The sequence below is a fragment of the Nothobranchius furzeri genome, chromosome 1, assembly GCF_043380555.1.
Source record: "Nothobranchius furzeri strain GRZ-AD chromosome 1, NfurGRZ-RIMD1, whole genome shotgun sequence".
NCBI lineage: Eukaryota > Metazoa > Chordata > Actinopteri > Cyprinodontiformes > Nothobranchiidae > Nothobranchius > Nothobranchius furzeri.
Genome location: NC_091741.1, coordinates 37,281,877 through 37,305,804, shown reverse-complemented (window position 1 = coordinate 37,305,804; position 23,928 = coordinate 37,281,877). Strand labels below are relative to the sequence as shown.

At 44.2% G+C, this 23,928-nt stretch overlaps 1 protein-coding gene across 26 annotated transcripts in view; it reads right to left on the bottom strand.

Moving 5' to 3' along the window:
* The window catches only part of celf2 (cugbp, Elav-like family member 2), a 296,592-nt gene that overhangs the window by 112,908 nt on the left and 159,756 nt on the right, over positions 1-23,928 (bottom strand). For 25 of the 26 annotated variants that reach the window (XM_054739830.2, XM_054739831.2, XM_070545042.1 and 22 more), the window contains one exon: positions 6,355-6,551. In XM_054739830.2, the coding sequence (XP_054595805.1) occupies positions 6,355-6,551 (197 nt within the window). Of the gene's footprint in view, positions 1-6,354; positions 6,552-11,224; positions 11,522-23,928 lie in introns of those variants that run through there. The other variant, XM_070545143.1, reaches the window with a different exon arrangement.

Sequence of the window (23,928 nt, the reverse complement as noted above, 5' to 3'; positions counted from 1 at the left end):
CGAGCCCCGCTCAGTTTGTGGCTGTCGTTGTGTCCTTGGGCAAGACACTTAACCCACCTTGCCTGCTGGTGATCGGAGGGACCGGTGGCACCAGTGTTTGGCAGCCTCGCCTCTGTCAGCTGTGGCTGCATTGTAGCTCATCCCCACCAGTGTGTGAGTGTGTGTGTGTGAATGGGTGAATGACTGATTGTGTTGTAAAGCGCCTTGGGGGGTTCCAGGACTCCAGAAGGCGCTACATCAAATACAGGCCATTTACCATTTACCAAATGGCAGGAACCGTTGTTTTAGGTTTTGTGTGGAAACACGTTCAGGACTACAAATACGCATCATCAAAGTGACGTCATGGAACCAGACACGGAGAAGAACAGAGGGAAAATGGCTGTAACTTCAGTGGACTTCAAATCTTTCCTTCAGGAGGAAAGAACCACCATCTGGTCATGTGGTAAGTAGCAGCTACGCTAGGGGGGAGGAGATTCTGTGGCGATGTCACATATGCAACGTGCCAAACTTTTACAAGCTGATAAATCTCAGAGTATGTGACCTTTGACTTGCGTTCATTTTCTCATTCTTCCGGGGACCCATGAGCCCTATTGACCCTTTGCACTCAACATAACGCCACTCATGGGACCGTCCCCTTTGCCGTATAGGACAGCAGAAAAACTAGTCAAAACAAGCCAGTTTTAGCCTTCCATCACATTAGTTGATTTCAGACTAAAATGCTAATAGCTTGCTGCACGGTTGGCAGCACTAACAGACACAGGTGTAAACAGGTGGAGATGACCAGCAGTGGCCAATCAAACTAAACAGCAATCCTCGATGTAATCGCGTTTTACCAGGTTGGATTAACGTTCATGTATTTCATGAGGAAGACAGGGAGCTGAAACGATAAATGTGACTGTTACATGAAACGGCTCATTCTGGAAGGTACTGAAAATGTCAAGAATTAAGCTGCTGAGATTGTTGAGAGGGAATTAGTGCAAAGAACTTCATGAACGTATTTGGTGTTAAACTAATATAACTTCTAAAATAATGCCATAGTACGTTCCCTTTAAATCAAACGGTAAATAAAAATCTCCAGGGAGTTTCCAAAACGTCTTAAAAGGTTTGCCATGGTTCTTGCAGGAATTCTGAGCATCCTCACGGAGTCGTTCTCAATTTAGTCGGTGTCGCGTCGGCATCGTCTGAGCTGCAGATGGGATTCCAGCTGCTGACAGATGGAGGCGACCTGCATTCAAGCCTTGCAGAAACATGAGATGAATTAGCATCTTCACAGCTCCAAAAGCTCTAAACGTGAGGAGTTACATCAGAAGCAGTGCTGGTGCTGGTTTGAAACGACCCCTGGGTGAGCTTTTAAAGACAAAGCCTGGTTTTTACAGAACAAGAGCAGCTAAACATTAGCCTGGCAAGCCAGACTAAATAAATGCATTCTTTGCAAAGCAAGAATTTGGTCTAGTTCTCTAGACTAGCTAAACGTAAAAGAATTAGCATTTCAGCCTCAGAAACTGAACACTACGTTTGGTATTTACAATGATATTTAGACAGATTAACTTCTGCTTAGAGAATAAAAAACAGATAACTCAGACTTTTCTGTTTAATGGGGATTTATCTTGTTTTTATGAGTTTAAATCCTCTGGTGGAACTTGTACGTCAGGTTTTTCAGTCGTTTATTGTGTTGCTAATGTGCTTTTTCCTGGATTTACTGAAAAGACACCTAATGAGGATGCAACCAAAACGGAATAAACAAGTTTGACGTGTTTGTTTTCGGAGCGGCAGCTGAGGAAAACTTCCTCTCAGTGTTGGTGCGACTAACGAGCTTGTTTGAATTTAAATTGCTTCCTTAGAAAAAAGAAGAAAGAGTGCGCGGGTCAGTGCCAGGGAGTCCGAGCGGGCAAATTTACCCCAAATGGACGACACATTTTTTTGTTTTTTTAAATTGCCGCATCACTAATTTAAAAATAAAAACACGGGGACTGAAGAGGCCAGACATTCACAGTTGATGCTGATAGGTTCACCTGACAACCACACAACAATAATCAGGTGAATAACGAGGTCCAGCTCCTGCCACAGAAGGATGAGGAACACTGAGAGGAAACGTCGACAACAGAGAGAAACCCAAAGGGTTGATCAGTGGCTGAGCTTCTGTAATCCAAAACACGAGTGATGCTCTTGACTCATCAGCCATGAAAACAAGGGTCATCTCAAGAGTAGTGGAGATTAATATACATACATACATACATATATATATATATATATATATATATATATATATATATATATATATATATATATATATATATATGTATGTATATATATATATATATATATATATATATATATATATATATATATTCATATATATATATATACATATATATATACATATACATATATATATATATATATATATATATATATATATATATATATGTATATATGTATATATATGTATGTATATGTATATATATATACATATATATATACATATACATATACATACATATATACATATATACATATATATACATATATATTCACACATATACTAGGGTTATTATACACATATATTAGGGTTGGGCGATATATTTAATTTTTAAACAAGATACAAGATGACTTTATATCTGTATATCGATATAACTGGTCAAACTGCTATGCTAGCAATTAGCTGCTATTCTAGAGACATGTTCTAAGCAGTTATTACATGTATTCTCACAATTTTGCTCATCTGAGAGCCTCTGAGTAAATGTGCTGCTCTAAACTTTGCATTTGGTGTCCTGGTTTTTTATTATTTTGGGATGTTCAACGCCAACAGAGTTCTGTTTTTCCACCCTGCTTGTGCAGAGAGACGAGCCAAACCCCTCCCACCCCTGTGTAATGAGGAAACATCTATGGATAGCCGGAGTGGCCAAATTACCTCAAACATATTGTAAGGGTTTGAATAGTAGACTATAGAGCTCCGGGAGTTGACGTCACTTCTCCCGGCATGCAACAGTTCAAATCGAACGGCGCCATCTTGGCAGGCAGAAGCCCGCAGCTGGACTATTTGTTATTGTTAGAAAACTCAATCAAACCGTAAATATGGTAGATTCCTGTTGTGCCCCAGGATGCCAGAACAGATAAGGGAAGAGCCTTCTACAGGATTCCCCAAGATCCGGAACGCCGCAAATGTTGGATCATTGTAATGAAGCGTGCTAGCCTCCAGGCTAAAATGAAGCTGTGGGGTCCCGAGAGTAAAGGTTTTCGCTTATGCAGCGACCGCTTCATATCAGGTACTTAAACCAACGTTTCCTCAACTGTGTATGGTATTTGTTTTAAATGCTTTTATTACGATTCTTAGTGGGCTTCTTAAACTTATTTTAGCGTGGCTTTTTCTGTCTTATTACTCATAGCAACGAGTAAACGTCACGTAAAACGTGGCCTCGTGAGTTCTGCGTGCTGCCGTTTACGTGTTTTATGATCACAGCAATTAACCGGCTAAGCTGTATTTCATTTTTAAGCAACGGTTGATCAATTGTCAGATCACACATAAAAAGCACTTTGGATTGCTATTTTCTGTCTCACCGAGTCAGATCTCAGACAGATCCTGAGACGCTCCTGCCTGACATTTTTATTTTATTCACGGAAAAAAATCAGACTAGTGATTTCTCTTGACGTTCAGTTTATACATTCAAACAGCACAGCACTCTGTTTAACGATGCTCCGGAGTAGGATGAGGGGAAATTAACAAGGAAATTATAAATTTCAAATTCGGTAAGAGGTCCGCTCTGACAGCTTCTGGCGTTTTAAAAAGTATCCCAGGGGCACGGTAAGGGTCGGCGATGTTTAGTCTATTTAATTTCTGACTATATAAAACGATTTCTTCGGTTTTAAAGTGTGAAGTAAACTCCGACGAAGTAAAATCCAAGCCGATCCCGTTCATTCTGTTTACCTTTGTTGCCTGCCAACATGGCGTCTACTCTCTGAGAGTCACGTGACGTCTGGAGCTCTATTGGGTTAATGTTTTATTTTGAAGGCGAGCTCAACGGGTGAGAAATGTTGTTCCGTTTTTTTCACCGGAGCTAACGCAGGCGTTTAAAAACACTTAGAACATACAGCACCAGTGTTGGGAAAGTTACTTTAAAAAAGTAATTAGTTATAGTTAATTATTATTTGTCAAAAAAGTAATTCAGTTACTAACTGAGTTATGAGATTATAAAAGTAACTAATTACCAAAAAAACTACTTAGTTACTTTTTTCATTAAAGAATGCAAGAAAAATGGGTTCCCCACTTAATTAAACTTCCTTAATTTACTATAAATGACTACAATAGTGAAATATGAATGACTGATGACTGGAACATAATAAAATGTATGTCCAAATGTTTTTTATAAACCTGAATAATTTAAATAAATAAGCACTTAACAGGAGGAACTACTAACAGGAGCATTACACTAATCTAGACTATTAAAAGGTCACTGTGTGATATTTAACAAGACCCCGATCAGCTAAAATTTAAAATAGCAAATAGAAACACCTGTAAAGGTTCCCAAGCCTTTAAATGGTCTCTCAGTCTAGTTAAATTACAGAAATGAATGTAATTTTGTACAGTATTTTAATTTTTCCAGCTTCACATAATTGTGTGTTTTTAGCAGCATTTCTGTTGCTGCTAATCTAGTAACGGTCAAATAAATAAATAAAATCCTTTAAAATGACACTAGAAGAGGCACAAGCCTGATGGAGGACTTACATTTACTAACCTGGGTCAGACCCAACCACAGAAGCTGGGTGGTGAACACACACAGGTAGTTCTAATAACACCTGAGCTCCATGACGTCTGAGACTGATGCATCAGTGTTACAGCGGGACTAAAGACATGATCAGAAACAGGTTACAGCTGGATGATCTAGGAAGGTAGAAGATCAGGACACCTGAGCGGTGAACAGGTGAGCGGACCTTCGGGACGTCCCGCTGTCACGCTAAGAAGGGCACGGCTGCAGATCCACACCTGCAGCCGTAGATTTTCATCACATCTTCCTCGTTCTTCACGGCCGTGATGCTCTTGGATGAAAACATTTACACCTTTAGCTCCTGATCAGCTGATGTCAGCTTCAACACACCACGCTGCTTAACGCACGCATTTCCTTATCAGTTACAGAAACGATCGTATTAGCTGGCTCACGTTTGAGCTAGCTCGTTGTTAGCACTAGCTACAGCCGGTTGTTTACGACATTTGTAATTCTTACAACTAGAAGCAAGAAAACGCTCTAATTTTCTCTAATAGTTCCTCATTAACTCGTTAAAGAGCACTCACTGAAAATTAAAAGATTTAACGTGTTACTGGGAGGTGTTTTTTTTTATAGTTTTAACTTTTTACAATTTGAAAAATCTTTGCAAAACATTTGCACCAAAACTTCAGAAACTTCTTTACTCTTATGAAACCTCTTAAGCTGCCTTCTAAACACTTTCTTTGTTTTCTTTCCTTATCTTTATTTATAAAAACCTTTCCAGGTGAAAATTTTGACACCGTAAAAGTTCTGCTTAAAATCAATGACATAAAAACATAAACATAAAAATTCCCACGTGAACGGTCTGTTATTCCCATCACGGACTAGTGCTCGGCAACGACGCATTAAGGAACCGAGAAAACCCGTCAGAAATGTGCTTTTCGGCTCTACTGACCAACGGTCGTGCTGAGTTTTGGCCGATTCCACTGATTTTCAGACCAGTGAGTGATCAGCACCACTCTCTTCTTCCATCAGACACCGACGGCAAACCCGTCCAGAAATCAGAACGGCTGGATTTCATTCCAGGAGCGTTTAACGGCTTAGCGGAACGATTAGCCCCACGATTCATATTCCGTTTCAGGAGACACTTTAAAGGCTTGAGATGTGCTTTCAGCTGGATTGAAGCATCACGTCTCCCTTCCTTTCCTGTCACTCTCTCTTTACTTTCCTCCCACTCTCCATGTCTCATCATGAGTGTCATCAGCACCCACTCCGGCTGACGCCTGTTAATATGGCAACGCTATTGTCTGCCCATTTGTTGCTGCTGTCTCCATTGTTTGCTCTCACACTTGACAAATTCATCAGAAAAAGAAGGGAATAAAAGGGGAAAATGGCTGCAAATAGTGCAGTTTTTGCACAATTGACTGTAAGTCTGGCTTTGTCTTCAAATGGTGCACAGAATGGGAGCTTGCTGGGCTAATTCTGCACATTAATCATCTATTGGGACATAAACTAGCAGAGCCTTGGCCTTTAAAGACCAGCTGCTATGCCTCCCAGTTTTCCGTGTGTGAAACTTCATTAATCAAATGTTTGTAACTGGAAAGGATGAAGGATGGAAAGATGAAACCCCCCCCGGCCGAAGGATAACGTGTACCTTTGCTCTGCGGAGGGTTCTGGCTGCGGTCTCGGAGGATGTTGATCTGATAGACGGCTCCGTACGGCTCGAACAGCTCCTTTAGCTCCTTCTCTGACCAGGAGCGTGGGATCTGACCCACAAACATCTTGATGGCGTCCGGGTCCGGCTGGTCCGAGTGCTCCAGCGCCCCGTTCATCTTACCGGCCGTGCCGTTACTGTTGGAGGGGAGGGGAGAACATCACGTCAAAACAAAACAGCAAATCAACACCTCAGAGAACTTAAAACACCAGAGGTTTGTGGGAATTTTGGACGAAATGGTTCTTAGACCTCCCAGAGGAAAACCTCCCAGTTCCATTATCCCAGTGTTCCCTGTTCAGCCGGACAAGAGTTGTGTTTGCTGGCAAGAAGAAGCGCGAGGATGCTAAATCCGCTGTGAGCCGCAGCTCGGACGTATAAGAAACGTAATGTTGTGATGGTCTGATGTCATTTCCTCTCATGTTTGTACGTGTCCCGGCGAATTATAAATAATGTGCTGAACTTTGGTTTGAAGAAAACTAAATCACAATTTCTGCTAGAAAAATGATTGTAATGACATTTTTCCCGAAGCTGGTCAGCCCAACAAATAAAGATGTTTGTTATGGAAATTTTATATTTCATTGCTTTAATCCTATTCGCAAACGTCCTGAAGCATGCTCACACACACACACACACACACACACACACACACACACACACACACACACACACACACACACACACACACACACACACACACACACACACAACTCACTCACATTCTTATCTATTTGTTTAAATCAACTCTGTGATCAGATGTTCGGGGCATTTTGCCTCGTGCATGTGCCACAGTTATAACTGGTTGGCTTGTCTTAACGTGTCTCTCCTTCTCTCTTCACTACAGGAAATGGGTTTATTGGTAAACATATTGATAAAATCCATGACATCATTCGGACCTTCGAAAGCCGGGGTCCCATCACCTCGCGGCGCCAAGAGCTGATGCCGGAGTACTGTCGACAACCTAAATCTCCTCCAGCGCTGAGCTTACGCTGGGGGTCGGTGTGAGGATCTTGACGTCGCTGGGAGGGGACGCGGATCCACGAGCTACTTAAGAACTGAGTGGAGAGATTTGGTGAGACAAGTTTGTTGTTTGTTAGAAAATCCTAGGTGATCAGAAATAAACTGGTATAGTCTACCGTGAAAGGAAGTTGAACAGATTCCAGGAATGCTGTATTGGCTTGGTTTTGTGCATTGTAGCCGAAATTAGAAATGCATTTCTGCTGTTGATAAGTAGGCCGGTGTGATAACTACTGACATTAAAGTGGTGACGTCCGCCGTGAATGGGATGGTTTTGACAGGTTTGGCTTGGTTTTTGAGCGTTTTAGCCAGAGAAATAGAAACGTGCTCTCGTTATCTGTTGTTGTTTGTTTGTCTTAAATGTTGTCTGCTTTAAATGTTGCTCGAATGACTGAGAGAGTAATTCAGTTTTTCTGTGTTTGCATTGAAAACAGTTCATTAAAGAGCAAGTCACCCCAAATCAACTTTTTTTTAATTCTGATCAACTATATAAATGCGTGTCTAATCGTGCTGCAGACACGTGTAGTCAATAGTTTAGCACTTTAGTGCATTCTAGTTAAAATTTTAATTTTCTGCCTAAAACTGTCAGTCTTGTGCCGTTGTCAGGTAAAAAGTCTGCACTGCATTTGAATTCATATCTGCCATCGCTATTGGCTAAGAGGTACCTTAGAACGTTAGCTGGTACCATATGATGTCACAATGTCATTGAGAGCCTGTGTGTGCGTATTTGTTAGCGGCTCCGCCCTCTCGGTCTGCTAGGCAACAGCATTTGTTGCATTTTTCAAACAGGAAGTGGGCGTGGAGTGAGAATCTGGTAGGGGGTGACTTGCTCTTTAAGGAACAGCTTAAAGTGACAAGCGATGACCTTAAAATATAATCTCTACTTTTTTTGATAGTTTTCACTAATTATTGATAGCAATCAATAGGAATGTGTTTTTTCTATGTGGTCCAGCCCGGGACCTTCAAATCCATATATGATCTTTGGCTTTCCTCATGGGAACCCCCGAACTAAAATCACCCACAAAAGCAGTTCTGTGTTTAAAAGCCGTTACAAGGATGTTCATTTAGACATCTTTAATTAAAAAGTGTTTTATTGGTGAAAATAATCAATAGACAGGAACTGAAGCATGGAGCTTAAGCCTGTTGCTAGGCAGGGTTGGGTCCGGCTAATGGGTCTTTTCAATCACCATCAGCGTCATCCGACATCATTTCAGCAGACGTGCTGGAAAAAAATATATCAATTACCAGCCGGCACTGTAGAGTGGCTTTAAATAATTGCATAGTATTAGATGTGAGACTGAAATAAAGGGGGAAAATGTCCAAACCCCCACAGAGATGAAGGCAAATTCTCTGAATCCACAAAAGAACACTTTCAGGACTCTTTGGCTTAATTGGAACGTTCAAGAAGCGCATGAGCCGAACGTGGAGGGAGGCCGGAACACAACATGACAAATAAAACTCACATTTTGACTCACAACGGCGAGCAGAAAGCTTCTAAAGCGTCTTTCACACCATCACAAGGACACGGAGGCTCAGCCAGAGCCACGCTAATAAAACTCCTCACCGCCGGGCGACACCGCTTTTACAGCCCGATATCCCCGAAGCTGGCGGTTTCTATATAAACTGACCTGACACATCAGCAAAGTGACATTTCACTCTGGTTCTAAATGTGGATTTCTGATGGAGGAGATGTGGGCGAAGCATCTTCAGAGACGCAGCGACTCTCCACCCAGAGGATCCTCTCCCTCTCCGTTTTACAGGTGAAACACAACATCTGTGTGGCCCGTTTCTGGGCTGACAGAAGACACGGACGGCAGCGAGAGATGGACGCATGCTCGGGGTGGACGTGCAGCTGCGGACCACCGAGCTGCACCAGAGAATGTTTGTGTTGATGAAAGGACGCTGGCGACGCTGTGTGCAGCATGCTAATGTGGGCTTTTTGTGTGGGATTAGGTTTGCAGAACCAGTACAGTAGACCTCCAGGCCATCTAACTGCACACAGATGCTTAAACGCCCATCAGTCTGGTTGCATTTCAACATCTGGAATGAATATAAATGGAGGTGAAAGGCACTCGCCCTGTTCCACAGCATAGAAACCACACTTATCTTCACTAAACACACTCGTCCGACCAAGCGTTTCGAATACTAACTCACGCCGGCCTCCTTTTAATCTCCCCATGCAGGTGATAATGTTTTTGCCTGCATCTGTTCACCAGTAAAGTACCCTTGAACCACTGAACATCCTTTAATAAAACTCTCAGAAAGGAATCACCAGATGTGCAAACAAACAACTCATGGAGTTAATGAGTGTTTCTCAATGCCAAGGAACCTCGCCTTGATGTCTTGGCCCCGCCCCGGTTGCCTAGGAGATACGTCATCAGTAACCGCCAAGACGTGTTCCAATGTTCATGTTCTACTGAGGCGTGTGTTCTCCGTTTGTTAGCCGTTTAGCTAACTGAGGGAGGATACACTGGAGGTGTCTTGTAGCCTAGCCTTGGTCAAAAATTACCCAGAATACACCGCAGTATTTTCTAAAGGACGGTGGATCAGAAGCCGGCAGCTACTTCGGGGACAATTTTCAAGTTTAAAAGTAAGTCAGCTAATTTAAAATGTTTTTTTTAGATCAAAAGAAGTTATCTGTGGTTGGTTAGTAGCTTAGTAGTTGCAGCTTCGCTGGCTAGCGGGTAGTAACTCACTTATATATTTAATTTAATAAACATATACACAATTTAAAAGTAAAAGGCTCGTTATATTTTTACATTGAAACTAATACGTATTAAATTTTACGTTATCTCCCGTGTCACGTGACGTTACATGACCGCCGTGGAAGCCGCTGTCACGTGATGCAAGTCTGTTCCATTTAACCGTTTTCTTTGACCAAGGAAGGACCGCGTCCTCGTAAGCAAGGCGCCTTGACATCGAGAAACACGCACTGAGTCAGTCCAATCCAAGATGGCTGCCACAACCCAGAAAACCTTTGAAGTTAAACTTAAAATAGTAAATGAGTAACAGTGAGTGAAACAGTGAGTCTCCTGCTGGTGTTATGGCAGCTGAGGGTCATTTACGACACACGTGCGACTGCTTTGCCTAAAACCTTTGGCCTTGTTGTTAACCTGGTTCGTTGGTAAACAACAACCTCTTCATGGGCTTGAACAAAAAAACAAAAAGGGATCATTAGACAAATGTCTACAAATGATGACTGTTTGGAGTCAACCCCATCCAAGGAGGCCGCCACGGGTAAATGACCTCAGCAAACACAAAAACGGCTACAAATCAGTCAGTTACACACCCTCGGCTAAGAGGTCATGTGCTAGTAGCCGAGTGCTGAGTCATGGTGCCTGATGTCACTTTCAGGATTTGACCAAAACAGCTCCATGAGGGTATCTCAGTTGGTAACTGGCTTTAGAGGCGTCGAGCGAATGCTAGGGCCGCCATCTTTGATTCAAAAACACAAAGATAACAAATACAGGGACTCAGCAGTGAGGTAAGATGGACACAAACAAGCTAAGTGTTGGGAAGTTTCAAGGAAACACATCCGCCATCATCGTCAGTGGTCTGCTCAAAATGGTGAAAATCCAAAGTCAACAGCAACGCAGCTTTGGTGCTGTACTCCCCTCCTCTTATCCTCCACATCAGACAGAAGTTACATTATTAAAAGAGGCAAACGCAAAACAAAGACAAACGCTTGGTTAGCTGACAACTCTAATGCCACATCATAGGGTTAGGGTTTCTCAGCAAGAGAAAAGGAGTGAAGGAGGAAAACGGTGAGACTGGGGGGAGGGAAACACATCCAGACCTTTGAACGCGGGCCATCCATCTTTTGCAGTAAGAGCCGAGGCGCACAGCAGAAACGCCAAATTCTTTAAAGGACTTAAAGGACATGTCAAATAAAAACGCCAGCACCGAGGAAGGAGTCAACGAGCCAAACCCGTGCCAACAGTCCTCAGGGCAATGACCGCTCCCCGTTAAGCTGTCCGATGAATCGCTCGGGCCACGGTGCCGAGGGAGTCCGGAGGAGAGGAGAGGAGGGAAAAAGGGAGGGAAGGGCGGCGGCGGTGATAAGTCGAAGCCTTCCTCTCTCACAGGTGGACGTTAGGACACCTAAACGACGGAGGCGACAGATCTAGGCAAGCCTTGGTGGTCAGTGGGTTCGAGCAGCAGCACATCATTCCTTTGCCCTCTGACACACACACACGCACAGCTGATGTGTGTGTGTGTGTGGAAGCAAATAACTGGAGACAAGCCCTCATTGTTGGCCGTTTGAGCGAGGCTTGCGGGGACTGAGCGAGTTCACGGGGGAGACGACACAATAACCAGTGTCAGGGAAGCGCCTTCCTGCTCCGGGACACTGTCCGCCATTCACGCAGACCTCTAAGACAATGGACGGCCTCTCACTGGAGGTCGCCAGGCGTACGCATGCTCACAGAGCCGTCTTTACCCGAGGAGGTCGGGATGCAGGTGACTCTGAACGCCGCCGCGGCCAGGAGTGACAAGGTGTTATCGGAGGCCCACTGAGCTTCAGCGTGTGCACCAACATGTTAGTAGAAATGCGTGGAGCTCAGCGGGAGTGTCCTCGGGCTTGGATTAAGTCGTTGAGAGGCTCCACGCCTGCCACGGCCTCTCCATCTCCCTCCCTCTTTCCCTTCTTTTCTATCTCTCCCTCTCAATTTGAGCCAATTGTTTGCCTTAATGGCTTAAGTGTTGCTTCCATCACTCCAGTCCCCTGCAGCACAGAGGCCACGACTGAGGGCTGATCTGCACTCAGACTCTGAGCACGTACGCGTGCTCAGTCACAGCGCTAAGGAAAGTGTCTGGATGGGCCTTTGAAGCAGCTGCTGAGGGCTGTTATTCCCACATCTGACACTTACATTAGACACAGGCTTGTTGGAGCTACAGCGGCGCCACACTGACCATAAAACCTTCAGGTACTTTCCTCTTTATTTACAGGTCCTTTAGACTCTTTGGACTTCTTCAGAGAAGTTGTCAGTGGTCTCGCTTCAGAGAATAACAGAAGTGTTCCCGGAGGGAGTCTCCGAAGTGCCTTGGAACATTTGGGTTCCTAATTTCCCTGCAGAGACTCACGCTTTGAATTTGCTCAAAACATCAACTTGGGAAAGCCGTCGGAATCGTTTCCATAAGCTTCGACATCCGTCTGATTGATTAGAGACCCAAAAACACCTAATACTAAATAACTCAATCAATCAATCAATCAATCAAATTTTATTTGTATAGCACCTTCTACAACATTATCCGAAGCCCAAGGTGCTGAACAACATCATTAAAAGAAAAACATTCTCAATACATGGGCATAAAAGCACGATAAAAACATAAAATCATAAAATAGCAAGCAAACAGCATTACAGAAAAGAGATATTGGAATAAGACCAATCGATTAAAAAAAAAGTCAGACAAAATAAAATCAAGCATCCGGTATAAAAAGAAGAATAGTTAAAACCATAAAGTTAGGGCAATTCAAGTGACTCTAGCGCTGAAACGCAATCAGATAAAAATGAGTCTTTAAACGAGACTTAAAAACTTGAAGGGATGGTGCCTGCCTAATGCTCAGTGGCAATTCGTTCCACAGAGTTGGAGCCAAAATATAAAAAGCACAACTACCCCTCGATCGAAACTTCGACCGGGGGACCACCAGAAGTTCCTGCTCGGCTGAGCGAAGAGCCCGAGATGGAGCATACCTGTTCAAAAGCGCAATAATATACGAGGGGGCACTGCCCTGGAGGGCCTTATAAACGAGAGTTAAGATTTTAAACTGAGCTCGATATTTTACCGGGAGCCAGTGCAGAGCAGCCAGCACTGGGGTAATGTGCTCTCGACATCTAGTGCCTGTCAGGAACCTAGCCACAGAGTTCTGCACAAACTGGAGCCGTGCAACCGTGCACTGGGCCAGACCAGCATACAGAGCGTTGCAGTAGTCCAGCCGAGACAGGACAAAGGCATGCAACACAGACTTCAGATGAGCTGAAGTTGTGGACAAATAAAGACACGATGAGAACACTTTCTGAAAATACCGCACAGGCTTCTCAGAGATCGTACGCAGATCGTTTTGCAGTTTGGAGAAACGCCGAAGCACGACACAGCGACTCAGTTTACCTTTAACTGGAAATTTAGATATTGTTGTGAAATGTTACGTTTCCAACACGTAACCCGGACCTGCAGCCCGGCAAGGAACTGGTCCCATGACACATGGTGGATCTTTACAGCGTGTTACTTCAGTGCTAAGCATGCACCAGACCACGGACTGTACCCAGGTCTTCAGGACAAAGGACAGTAGATGTTAAAAACCTTCTGACACTTTCGTATTCATATGATAATACATCGATTATCAGTTCCAGAGTAAAGTGAAGCTAACAGACCTAAGAATTACGATAAAGTAGTTTATTTTATGCATTTTCAGTCTTTTTCCTTCTCAAAAGGACATTATGGAAGTGTGACAGCCAAAACATGAATAGAAATAATAAATGTCTTCTTCATACGTTCTCCTGCAATGCCCTGGTCCTGTAGAATGAGCCCTGGCATTTTTACTGTGATTGTCTGTTTTTCTGTAAAATCAAAGAAAAAGAGAGATGCTCGGGTCGAGCAGGCTGCTTCATGCGCGTTCACGCTCAGGCATCGCCCGTAGCATTTGCTATCCGTAGCTTTAGCAGCAGAGAGAGAGGCAGTGCCACTTTGTCGCTGTTCCTAACGCCTAGTGACAAAGCTAGCTACATTTCTGAGGACCCTTAGCTACTTTCTGTAGAACTTTCTTCTAGATATTTCCTGCTAATTAGCAACAAAATAGCCATTTTCACTCCGAACCGTTCTTTGAACGTTGTTTCAGCTGTCATCAAGGATATAAACGTTACAGATAAAAAGGACGTCACTGGCGCATTAGCTCACCTAGTAAGATGTCTGACTCTCATGCAGAAGACCTGGGTTTGATTCTGGATGTGAACATAGTTTATTTAGAGTTAATTTTTTACATTAATGGTATATTTTTTACAGTAAGATGCCCACATTTGTATTTGAGACTCGCCGAACGGCATTTAATTCACAGATAAAAAAGATGTGGGTTCAACTTTCATTTTGGAACAATTTTTCAAGCAAGGGAAGGGAATGATCTGAGCATGCAGGAGGACTGACCCATCATAAACCTTTGTCGGCTGTGCTGAAGAGAAAGCTACAGAACCACATTATTTAATTAATTAGCTGAGTGTTCTGTCCTCTGTCCTCCGGGTCACACACACACACACACACACACACACACACACACACACACACACACACACACACACACACAAGGAACTGTCTCAGCTGTTACTTTCGTTAAGGAGTGTGCACGTACAGCATGCGAGCCTCGTGCACGAGCCTACTATTGAAGCTGCCGTTACGCTTTTGGCCTGAGGGGGCAATCGCGAGCATAAAAATTCAAAACTCCGTAAAGTCCCTTTAATAAGTAAAACTGTGAAAATGAAAGTGTTTGGGGTGTAATTTAGCTGGAGAGATTCAAGACTAAACGAGGGCTGCAACATATTTATTTATGAGAACACTGGTCCCTTTATGTTGTAGTTTGATTAATGTACAAAGAATCTGAGAGCAAAAGCAGCGTTTGACAGACTCAGAGGGAGTTTTTGGGTCACGTTGTGGTAATTGTAGATTCAAGGACATGTGTAGGCGGGCTTTCAGTGCTCCACATTCCTCCAACGGCCCACAAACACACATCAGGTTGATTGGTGGTTCCACGCTGACAGCATGTCAGACGTTATCTGGCTCGTAGTGTTAGCCTACAAGTCTTTTATTGTGTGTGTTTGGAGAGGCTCATAGAAGCAAGAGGCTACAGCTAATAGACCAGCGGACCTTGAGTTCTGCACTAAAACGGATTCTTGACAAACCACCTGTCATTCAGACGCCCGGCGACCTGATTGTGAATCGACTCTACGAGTGCTGTTAGTCTAACTCGGAGAGGAGCGGCTCGTTAGCGAAGGAGGCACGGTTCAGCAGCAGCAGACCGTTCATTTAGGTTTCATTCAGCAGGCTGGCTTGTCTTCTATCACTGGATCTAACAAAAATCAGCTCTTATGGAACCAAACGACCGGGTTCTGATCTCTTTCTTGACTAGCAGGTCAAGTGCTGGTAGAACAGATTTTAATCTGCTAATCTGACAGAAGCGAGCACTGAAATTAACTCAGCAAAAATAGATAAATAAAAACTACACCAAACAGAAACATATCTAAAATATGGGGATGTTTGACCCAAATGTTAATTACCTTACATCAGTGTCACTTCAATCAATCAATCAATCAATCAATCAATCAATCAATCAATCAATCAATCAAAGCTTTATTTATAAAGCACCTTCCGCAACCCTGTCAGGAAGCCCAAGGCGCTGAACATGGTTCAGTTGAAGGTAAATATATTGAATAAATCAAAAATAAAAGCAATTCAAATTACAAAATACAAGTTACAAAATAGGTGAAACATTCTGGTACAGGACAAATGTGTAAAACAATGATAGAGTGAACCAATGAAAACTGTGAAATAAATTCAACATAAAAGAGGGCCAAAATCATTCAGGGAACGCCAAGCGGAGGAGGTGTGTTTTTAGGCGACAAAGACTGGCAGAGATGGGAACAGCCTAACTGAGGGTGGCAACTGGTTCCAGAGTGACGGTGCTAGGACTGAGAAAGCCCGGTCCCCGCGAGTATGACACCTAGACCGAGGGACAGCGAGCAGGCCTTGGTCAGAGGAGCGCAGAGCGCGTGATGGGGAGTGTCTGTTCAGGAGTGTGGCCAGATAGGGGGGAGTACCACCCTGGATGAAATTGTAAACAAAGACGAGGATTTTGATTTGTGAGCGATAGCGAACCGGAAGCCAGTGCAGGGAGGCCAGAACTGGACTGATGTGGTCCCGTTTCCTGATCCCAGTCAGGAACCTGGCTCAACTTCACTATTTATATTACTAATAATTGTAGCGTTAAGGATTGACTGCAAATATGTATGTATGGGCTGCATGGTGGCGCAGTGGTTAGCACTGTTGCCTCGCAGCACGAAGGTTGCAGGTTCGATACTCGGCTGCGGCCTTCCTGCGTGGAATTGCGTGTTCTCCCCATGCATGCGTGGGTTTCCTCCGGGAACTCCGGTTTCCCCCACAGATCACAACATGCCCTATAGGTTATAAACTGTAAGTCGCTTTGGATAAAAGCGTCTGCTAAATAAATAAACATAAACATAAAATATATTAAATGATCAATAAGATGTGATAATTCAATATTGGTCTTTGGATGTTTAATCAGAAGCCTTTAGTTTCTTTGACTTATTCAGGGAACACACACTTCATATGAATCCAGACAGATCAAGAATATAGTTATAAAAATGATTTTAACACCATTTCCCTAAACTAAACGATTGTACACGACAAAGTATGAATGATAGTTGTGTAGATAACAGATGATGAATGAGTGATGGAATGGAAGCTAGATGTTTTAGCAGAACCTTTCGTAAGTATCTGAGAGAAACAGTGGAGTCTGGGTTGTAAAATCTATTTGGCTGTTTGGTTTGATAAGCTAAAGATTGGTTTATAAAACCATCCGACGCAATTTGTGCCGAGTCTACGCACCCTTGTGCGGAGATCCCTGTGCGATCCAGGGGGTCAAGAGGTCAGGATGGACACTGCCGGTGGTGTGAACCTCTAGGTACCAAGAAGTCGTAAATTAGCTCTGAAACGACCCGTCTAGTCTGAGATACCTCCAGGTGACAGCAGGAAGCTGAAATGCTTGTTTTGCGTCTAAGGCTGTTAGGTGGCTGTAATCACTCGCAAGCGTACAGAGAGGATTTGACCTTGGGGCCAAAAGATAGGATGGTCTCAAATGCCTCCTCACCGGTTTGGCCGAACCAGTAGGAAGCTGTAAAACTGACTAGATCAGGAAGTAATTCCTGTTTTCATTAACTCATTCACCGCCAACGACGACTAAAGTCGCCATTTGCATGTTTTTACTGTGTGGGCGTCGGACGAGCCCCCGCACCGTGGGAACAAACATCTCAGCTCTAAAGCTGATCTTCAACCACGTACGTCACATGATCAGGGAGCAGAACATCCATGTGTTAGGAGATCGTTTTGGGCCGCTGCTGTAAAAAAAAATTGAGGCATAATGTACATTAAATAATAACCAAACCAAATGAAGAACAAATGGCTTTATGAACACTAATCGCTGCAGAACAGCTGACGGGCCGACTCATGAGGACAAACCTGGAGTCTAATTCTCTGAATCCACAGAAAAACGCACAATTCTGGTTTGTCTGCAGCTTCTAGAATAAAAGAACCTGCATCAGGTGAATCACTGGCAATCTAAACACTTTTACCCTGACAAGGTAACCCGCTGAGTGTCTGCTTTCAGTTCTTATTCACCTGTTTGGAAATAATCACCAGCTGGTGCTGCTTTTTGCTGCATCGGTCCCCGCAGACGTTTAGGAGTAAATCTAAAGTCTTTTGCTGCATTGATTTAAAAAACGAAAGCGTGATCGTCCCCTTTACACCGACTGCTCCTCGCTCAGGACCAGGTCGGCTTTTGGTACGACGCCGTTCTGTCAGCATCTTTAAACCCGGACCTGCAGCGAATATCGGGGCGGTGGTGCTGGAAGAGGGAAAGACCAACAAACCACTGCCATGGTTCAGAAGAGATGAGCCAAAATGGAAAGCTCTGGAATCTCTGGTCCATCGAAACCATCAGAAACAAAAGAACTAGATCCTGGATCCAAAACCGAGCTTCCAGGATAGCCAGGCGTTTCCCTAGAGAGCCCAGGGTGGAGGATCTGCTCTTCCTGGAAAGGTGAGGTGGTTCAGGTCTTATTAGGATGCCTACTGGTTGCCTGCTAGCGGTTTTCCAGGGACTGGGGGGAGAGCCTAGAACTCTCCAGTCTGGGAATAGTTTGGGATGCGCTAGGAGAAGTTGGAATCTTCCGCTTTTAAGACAAAAGTCAGTTTTTTGCTCCTAAATCTGTTACTTCAGAGCAAACAGACGGCCTGCGACACCTTAAAGACCAAGTTCACGATTTTTTCCATCCGTGCAGCGCTCTCTAGTAAAAATGAATGACGTGAATAACAAATGTTTCTTTGTAGTTTTAGCTATTTTGATTTATTCTCAATGGTCCGTGCAGAGCCAAAAGCTTGTCGATGGGCGTCTCTACATTAGAAGTATTCAGCTAACAGACGAACCCCAGGCAAAAACATTACAGCCCACGTTTAAGGACCAGGATGTTCCACTAGACCCAACAACTCTAAAGAACCCAGCAGAAACGGAGTAGAGGGCAGCAGCAACGAGCCACAGCAGCTACCCGCTAGCTCTGCTGGCTGCACGCACAGCTGGAGTCCAAAAGCCCGTCGGACACAAATGTGCAACATCCAGCAGCGGGGAGGAGCCGGGCAGGTAGGAAAGTGTGCAGATGAGTCAGGTCGAGCAGTGAGCACAGCTCAGAGCTCAGCGTGAGCTCCCTCAGAAACATGTTCGCTTGCACGTATCACACACGCATTCACACTCGGGCTGCAGTTCAGGCTGGCTGCGCTGATCCCCCTGCTGCTGCTTCCTTCTGTTTCTGCTCTGAAGCGCACATCCTCTCCCTTAACCCTGCAATCCACACACACACGCACACACACACACACACACACACACACACACACACACACACGCACACTCGGGTGGCTGAGCTGCCGCACGGTTCCTCTCATCGGCAGGATGTTTGAGGGGTGTGTAACGGTCCCACGGGGAACCTAATCCTGTTGACAAGCAGGGTGAGGAGCATCAGTTCCCCCTGCCTTAGGAAGAGCGGTGACCGAGGTCAGCTGGCAACACTTACACACACACGCGCACACACACACACCAACAGCTTTTATACTTTCATCAGGTGAAGTTATTTACAAAGATATTTGAACACACACGTGTGTTTTAAAGGTTTGGTTTGAGCACCGGTGTTAAGCCTGATTTTGACAGACGCAGAAGTAAACTGACAGGAATTTACCCAGAATCAGTCAGCTCAATAGATCAAATCCCTTTTAGATTAAGATTAATTTATGAGTAAAACGATATTTTGTGCTTTCTTTTTGAGCTGAGAGCACAAACAGATGAGTTGTTGCACCCTCGTGGTCTGGAGGGTGCACAGCTGGATCCATGAACGAGGTCATTTGCTACAACTGTCATAAAACTAATAAGAATCTCAGCATATTTTACTATTTCCTCAAACTTAAAGAGCAAGTCACCCCCTACCAGATTCTTACTCCACTCCCACTTCCTGTTTGAAAAATGCAACAAATCTGTTGCCTAGCAGACCGAGAGGGCGGAGCCACTAACAAATACACACACACACAGGCTCACAACGACATTGTGACATCATATGGTACCAGCTAACAATCTGGGGTACCTCTTAGCCAATAGCGATGGCAGATTTAAATTCAAATGCAGAGTTTTTACCTGACAACGGCTCATCAGTGACGGTTTTAGGCAGAAATTTTAAATTCTAACTAAAAAATACTAACGTGCAAAACTGTTGACTACACGTGTCTGCAGCACGATTAGACACACATTTATATAGTTTATCAGAAAAAATAGATGATTTGGGGGTGACTTGCTCTTTAACCGAACTGTACAAGGAGTTCATTATAGCCCCCTAGTGGTTTGGAGGGTGAATGAATAAAAGGAGCATAATCCCTCAGCTGACTGGGAAAATCCTTAGAATTAAAGCATGGAAGCGTAGTAAAGTCGACTGGACGCTTGAATCTGCTCTGAATAAATAACACAATACACAGAACCCATGTTTCAGGCCCGAACGTCTCTGTTGCCATACCAAAGACGATTAGTGGCTTCACCTCACGGCTCGGGAGGGATCCCGCCTGTAACTGATGCTGTTATGGACGGTGCGAGGCGGATTAGTCACTCGCAGTAAGACGACAGTTTCTCACTGAATTCTCTGGAACACTTTAAGCTGCTCGGTAACAGCGAGGTGAACGGACGCCCAGAAGCCCCCGTGCCAGGAGCGCCGTATCGCCCGTGACTCATTTAAACTTCACAACCAGCAGCTCCACCCGCGTGAGGCGCCGCTCCTGCAGACTCAATACAGCACACTTCATCATCGATATTACCGAGCTGCAGGGCGGCAGCTGAAAATGTAGCCATGTGTGCTCGTCTCGATGTGCGTGCGAGTGTTAATGCATCCATGGTTGCCATGGAGACGGAGCAGGACATGCGTTGCAAGGAAACGATCAGATAAATGTCACAGTTGCTTAATGAAGCTGCAGCAGTGCCCCAACGCTCAGCTAGCTCTGAGCTAACGAGCTCCTGCACACTGCCGCCCACTAATGAGGACACACACACACACACACACACACACACACACACACACACACACACACACACACACACACACACACACACACACACACACACACTGGAGTCCATCTCATCCTGCTGGAGCCTTACACTCCCAGCAAAATGCTACAGCCTGTTTTCTAAGCTTAAAGCTGTGATTCCAGCTGTTTTCGCTTCACATAATGATTTCTTTATAATTCCATCCCACCTGAGCTTCAATTTGAAATAAAAAGGTTTAACGTTTACCCGGGTGTTTCCTCTGAAGTTGATTTTAACGCCTCAGGCTTCACAAAACACAGCATTTACTCTCTGCTGACTCAGTGGAGCAGCTGTCCAAGTGAAGGTTCACACCTGTAGAAAAGGGCTCTGTGAGCCGATAATTACCTGTTGACTGTCTGCGTGAGCTCACCTTTCATTCTGAGGAACTAGCTCACACAGACCCAGACGGGTTACTTTAGTTTAAAATCACTCGGGCGTGAAAAGTTTCAGATAAGCACCATGTTTGTTTTCACAGAACATTACTATGCACGTGTTAACAATGGTCCAGTTTAACATATGTTCATAGATAGATGCGTTTGTGAATTAAATGCTACAGTGGCTTGCCATAGCTCTGCAGCGGACTCAAAGCAGCACCCTGACTGCAGCAGTTCTGCTCCGTAGCGCTGCAGACAGCTAATGAACAGGTTGATGGGGACTTTCCTTCCACTTATAGAGTTTAGATGTTCTTAGTTTCACGACCACCGTGTTTTTTTCATCACCCCACTTGATCGTGAGCCTGCTACTGGCTAGCATTAGCTAATCTGCCCGTAGTTGCTCTTTAGATCCCACACTTTGGACCGTCTCTGCCTCCGTGTCTTTGCTGGTTTCTCTGTTTTCCTCCACAGCACCTAGATTAGCACATAGTGTGCCAGTAAAAAGCAACTTGCCTTTGTTCAATAAAGTTCTGGGGAACAAAATAACTTGAAAAGATGTCACATGAGCAGGTATTTTAGTACAGCCAGAAAACTTTTAACTCCAGAGTTTTGGCTAGCAGCTATGAGCGTACCTGAACTACGCATGGACAAGACGTCAAAAACTCTAAACACAAAATACTTCAATAAACGCGACACACTTCTTTCCTGCAAATACTATTTCACAGGTGTTGCTAATTCATGATCCTTCAAGGGACGTGCTCAAAGAGGAGTTCAACATTATGAATACAATATAGTGTTTTATTTTACAAATACCATTATAAACACAAACTTACGTCATAAGAAACATTATTTTAATAACGACACTGGTAAATTCTTTCCAACAGTATAGATGTGTAGTGTATTATGTCCGAGTGGGTTTGCCGTACTTTGAAGAAGAAGAAGAAGAAGAAGAAGAAGAAAGTATAATTTCTATATAAAAATCACGAGGTGCTTCACAAAAGCAAAAAATGTAAAAATATAAAAAACATTTAGAAAAGTTTAAAAATATATTTTAAATGAGCAAAAATAGACAATTGTGATTAAAAGAATGTTAATAAAGAGAGTGAACAGGAAAGAGGGAAATCAGTGGATCCTGAGGAAGGTGGAATAGGTGGGGAGAGCAGAATAAAGAGAGAGAGGTGAAGAAGGTCATACAAAAGCCAGCTTGAACAAGTGAGTCTTCAGCTGCTTTTTAAAGGAGACCACTGAGTCCACTGATCTCAGGCTCAGGGGGAGAGAGGTCCAGAGTCTGGGGAACACAGCAGCAGATGATCTGTCACCTTTGACCTTTAGCCTGGTGCTGCACAACCAGTAGGCTTTGATCACTGGACCTCAGGGACCTGCTGGGGGTGTAGGGACTAAGAAGATCACCAATGTAAGATGGTGCTTGTCCATGTAAGGCCCTATAGACCAGAACCAGGATCTTGAAATGAACCCTGAAGTTGACTGGCAGCCAGTGAAGCTGGAGGAGAAGCGGGGTGACGTCATCGGCAGTCAGGACCCCGAGCCGATCTTGCACCCGAGCAGATCCTGTACCGACAGCGGCGCTCAGGAACTATTTGGTGCTTTATGCTGGAAAATATTATCAGGAATTCATTTCGACACCATCACAGAAAACAGCAGTAGATGTTCGAGTCGTTGGGACAGTAGTGTTTAGCCTCGCTACGGCTAGCTGTTAGCTTGTCTGAACAGATATTTCTTTCTTCATACTGAGGTTGTTTGAAGAGCACCAGATAAAACATCAACCTTTTCATACAGCTCCACTTCTACAGATCTGAATTATAACTCTGAAGTAAACTTTAACAACAAAAACACGATAAAAACAAACGCCGGGGTTAATTATTACAGACTGAACATCATCGTTACTAAACAGAAGATCTTAAACAGCTTCGCCTGGTTGATAAAACAATCATTTATGTTGTTGAATCTTTATTTATGCTTAATCATTCTTATGAAAGAGTCGTTTTGATTGGTTTTCACTCAAACGACGACGGCGTCCTCTTTAACGCGTCTGCCTCTGGCTGGAAGTGCTTTTCAGTGGTTTACATTGAACAAACTAATAACCTCGTGAATAAATAGCCTGTAAATGGATCGCAGCAGACATTATTTAAGTAGAACCAATTTACAGAAGAAGCCATCTCAGGCTGCTGAAGCTCCAACACAAACACACGACAGGAGCATTAAAAACTGGTGTTTGTGTCGCTCGTCTGCTGTAGCGGAAGGGTTTATTTCCTCAGACATCACGTCACTGATGAATGAGCCTCTTATCAAAGCCGCTTCATGTCTTATCGGTGCGTTCGCGTCCCGTTAGCATCCCGCGTGCATGTAGAGTTTGTTATTCACGCCGCCAAAATGGACCCTGAGCTGTCGGAGGCATCGCTCCCAGGAGCTTTAGGAAGATACAAACACACGCTAACGTACGGCGGTGGTTGCTGCTCGCGCTCAACAACAGCAGCGATCCAACAGACCTCCTGATCCAACGGTCTGCTACACACAGTCTACCTGATACTTAAATAAACTAAACATGGCCGCCCTGAGGACAAAAGGGGCAGCAGTAGCTCAGGAGGTAGAGCGGGTTGCCTCGTGATCATGGGTTCGATTCCAGCTCCCACCAGAGGTATTCTGCTGATGTGTCCTTGGGCGAGACACTTCACCCAACTTGCCTGTGTTGGTGGTGGTCAGAGGGGCCGACGGCAGCCT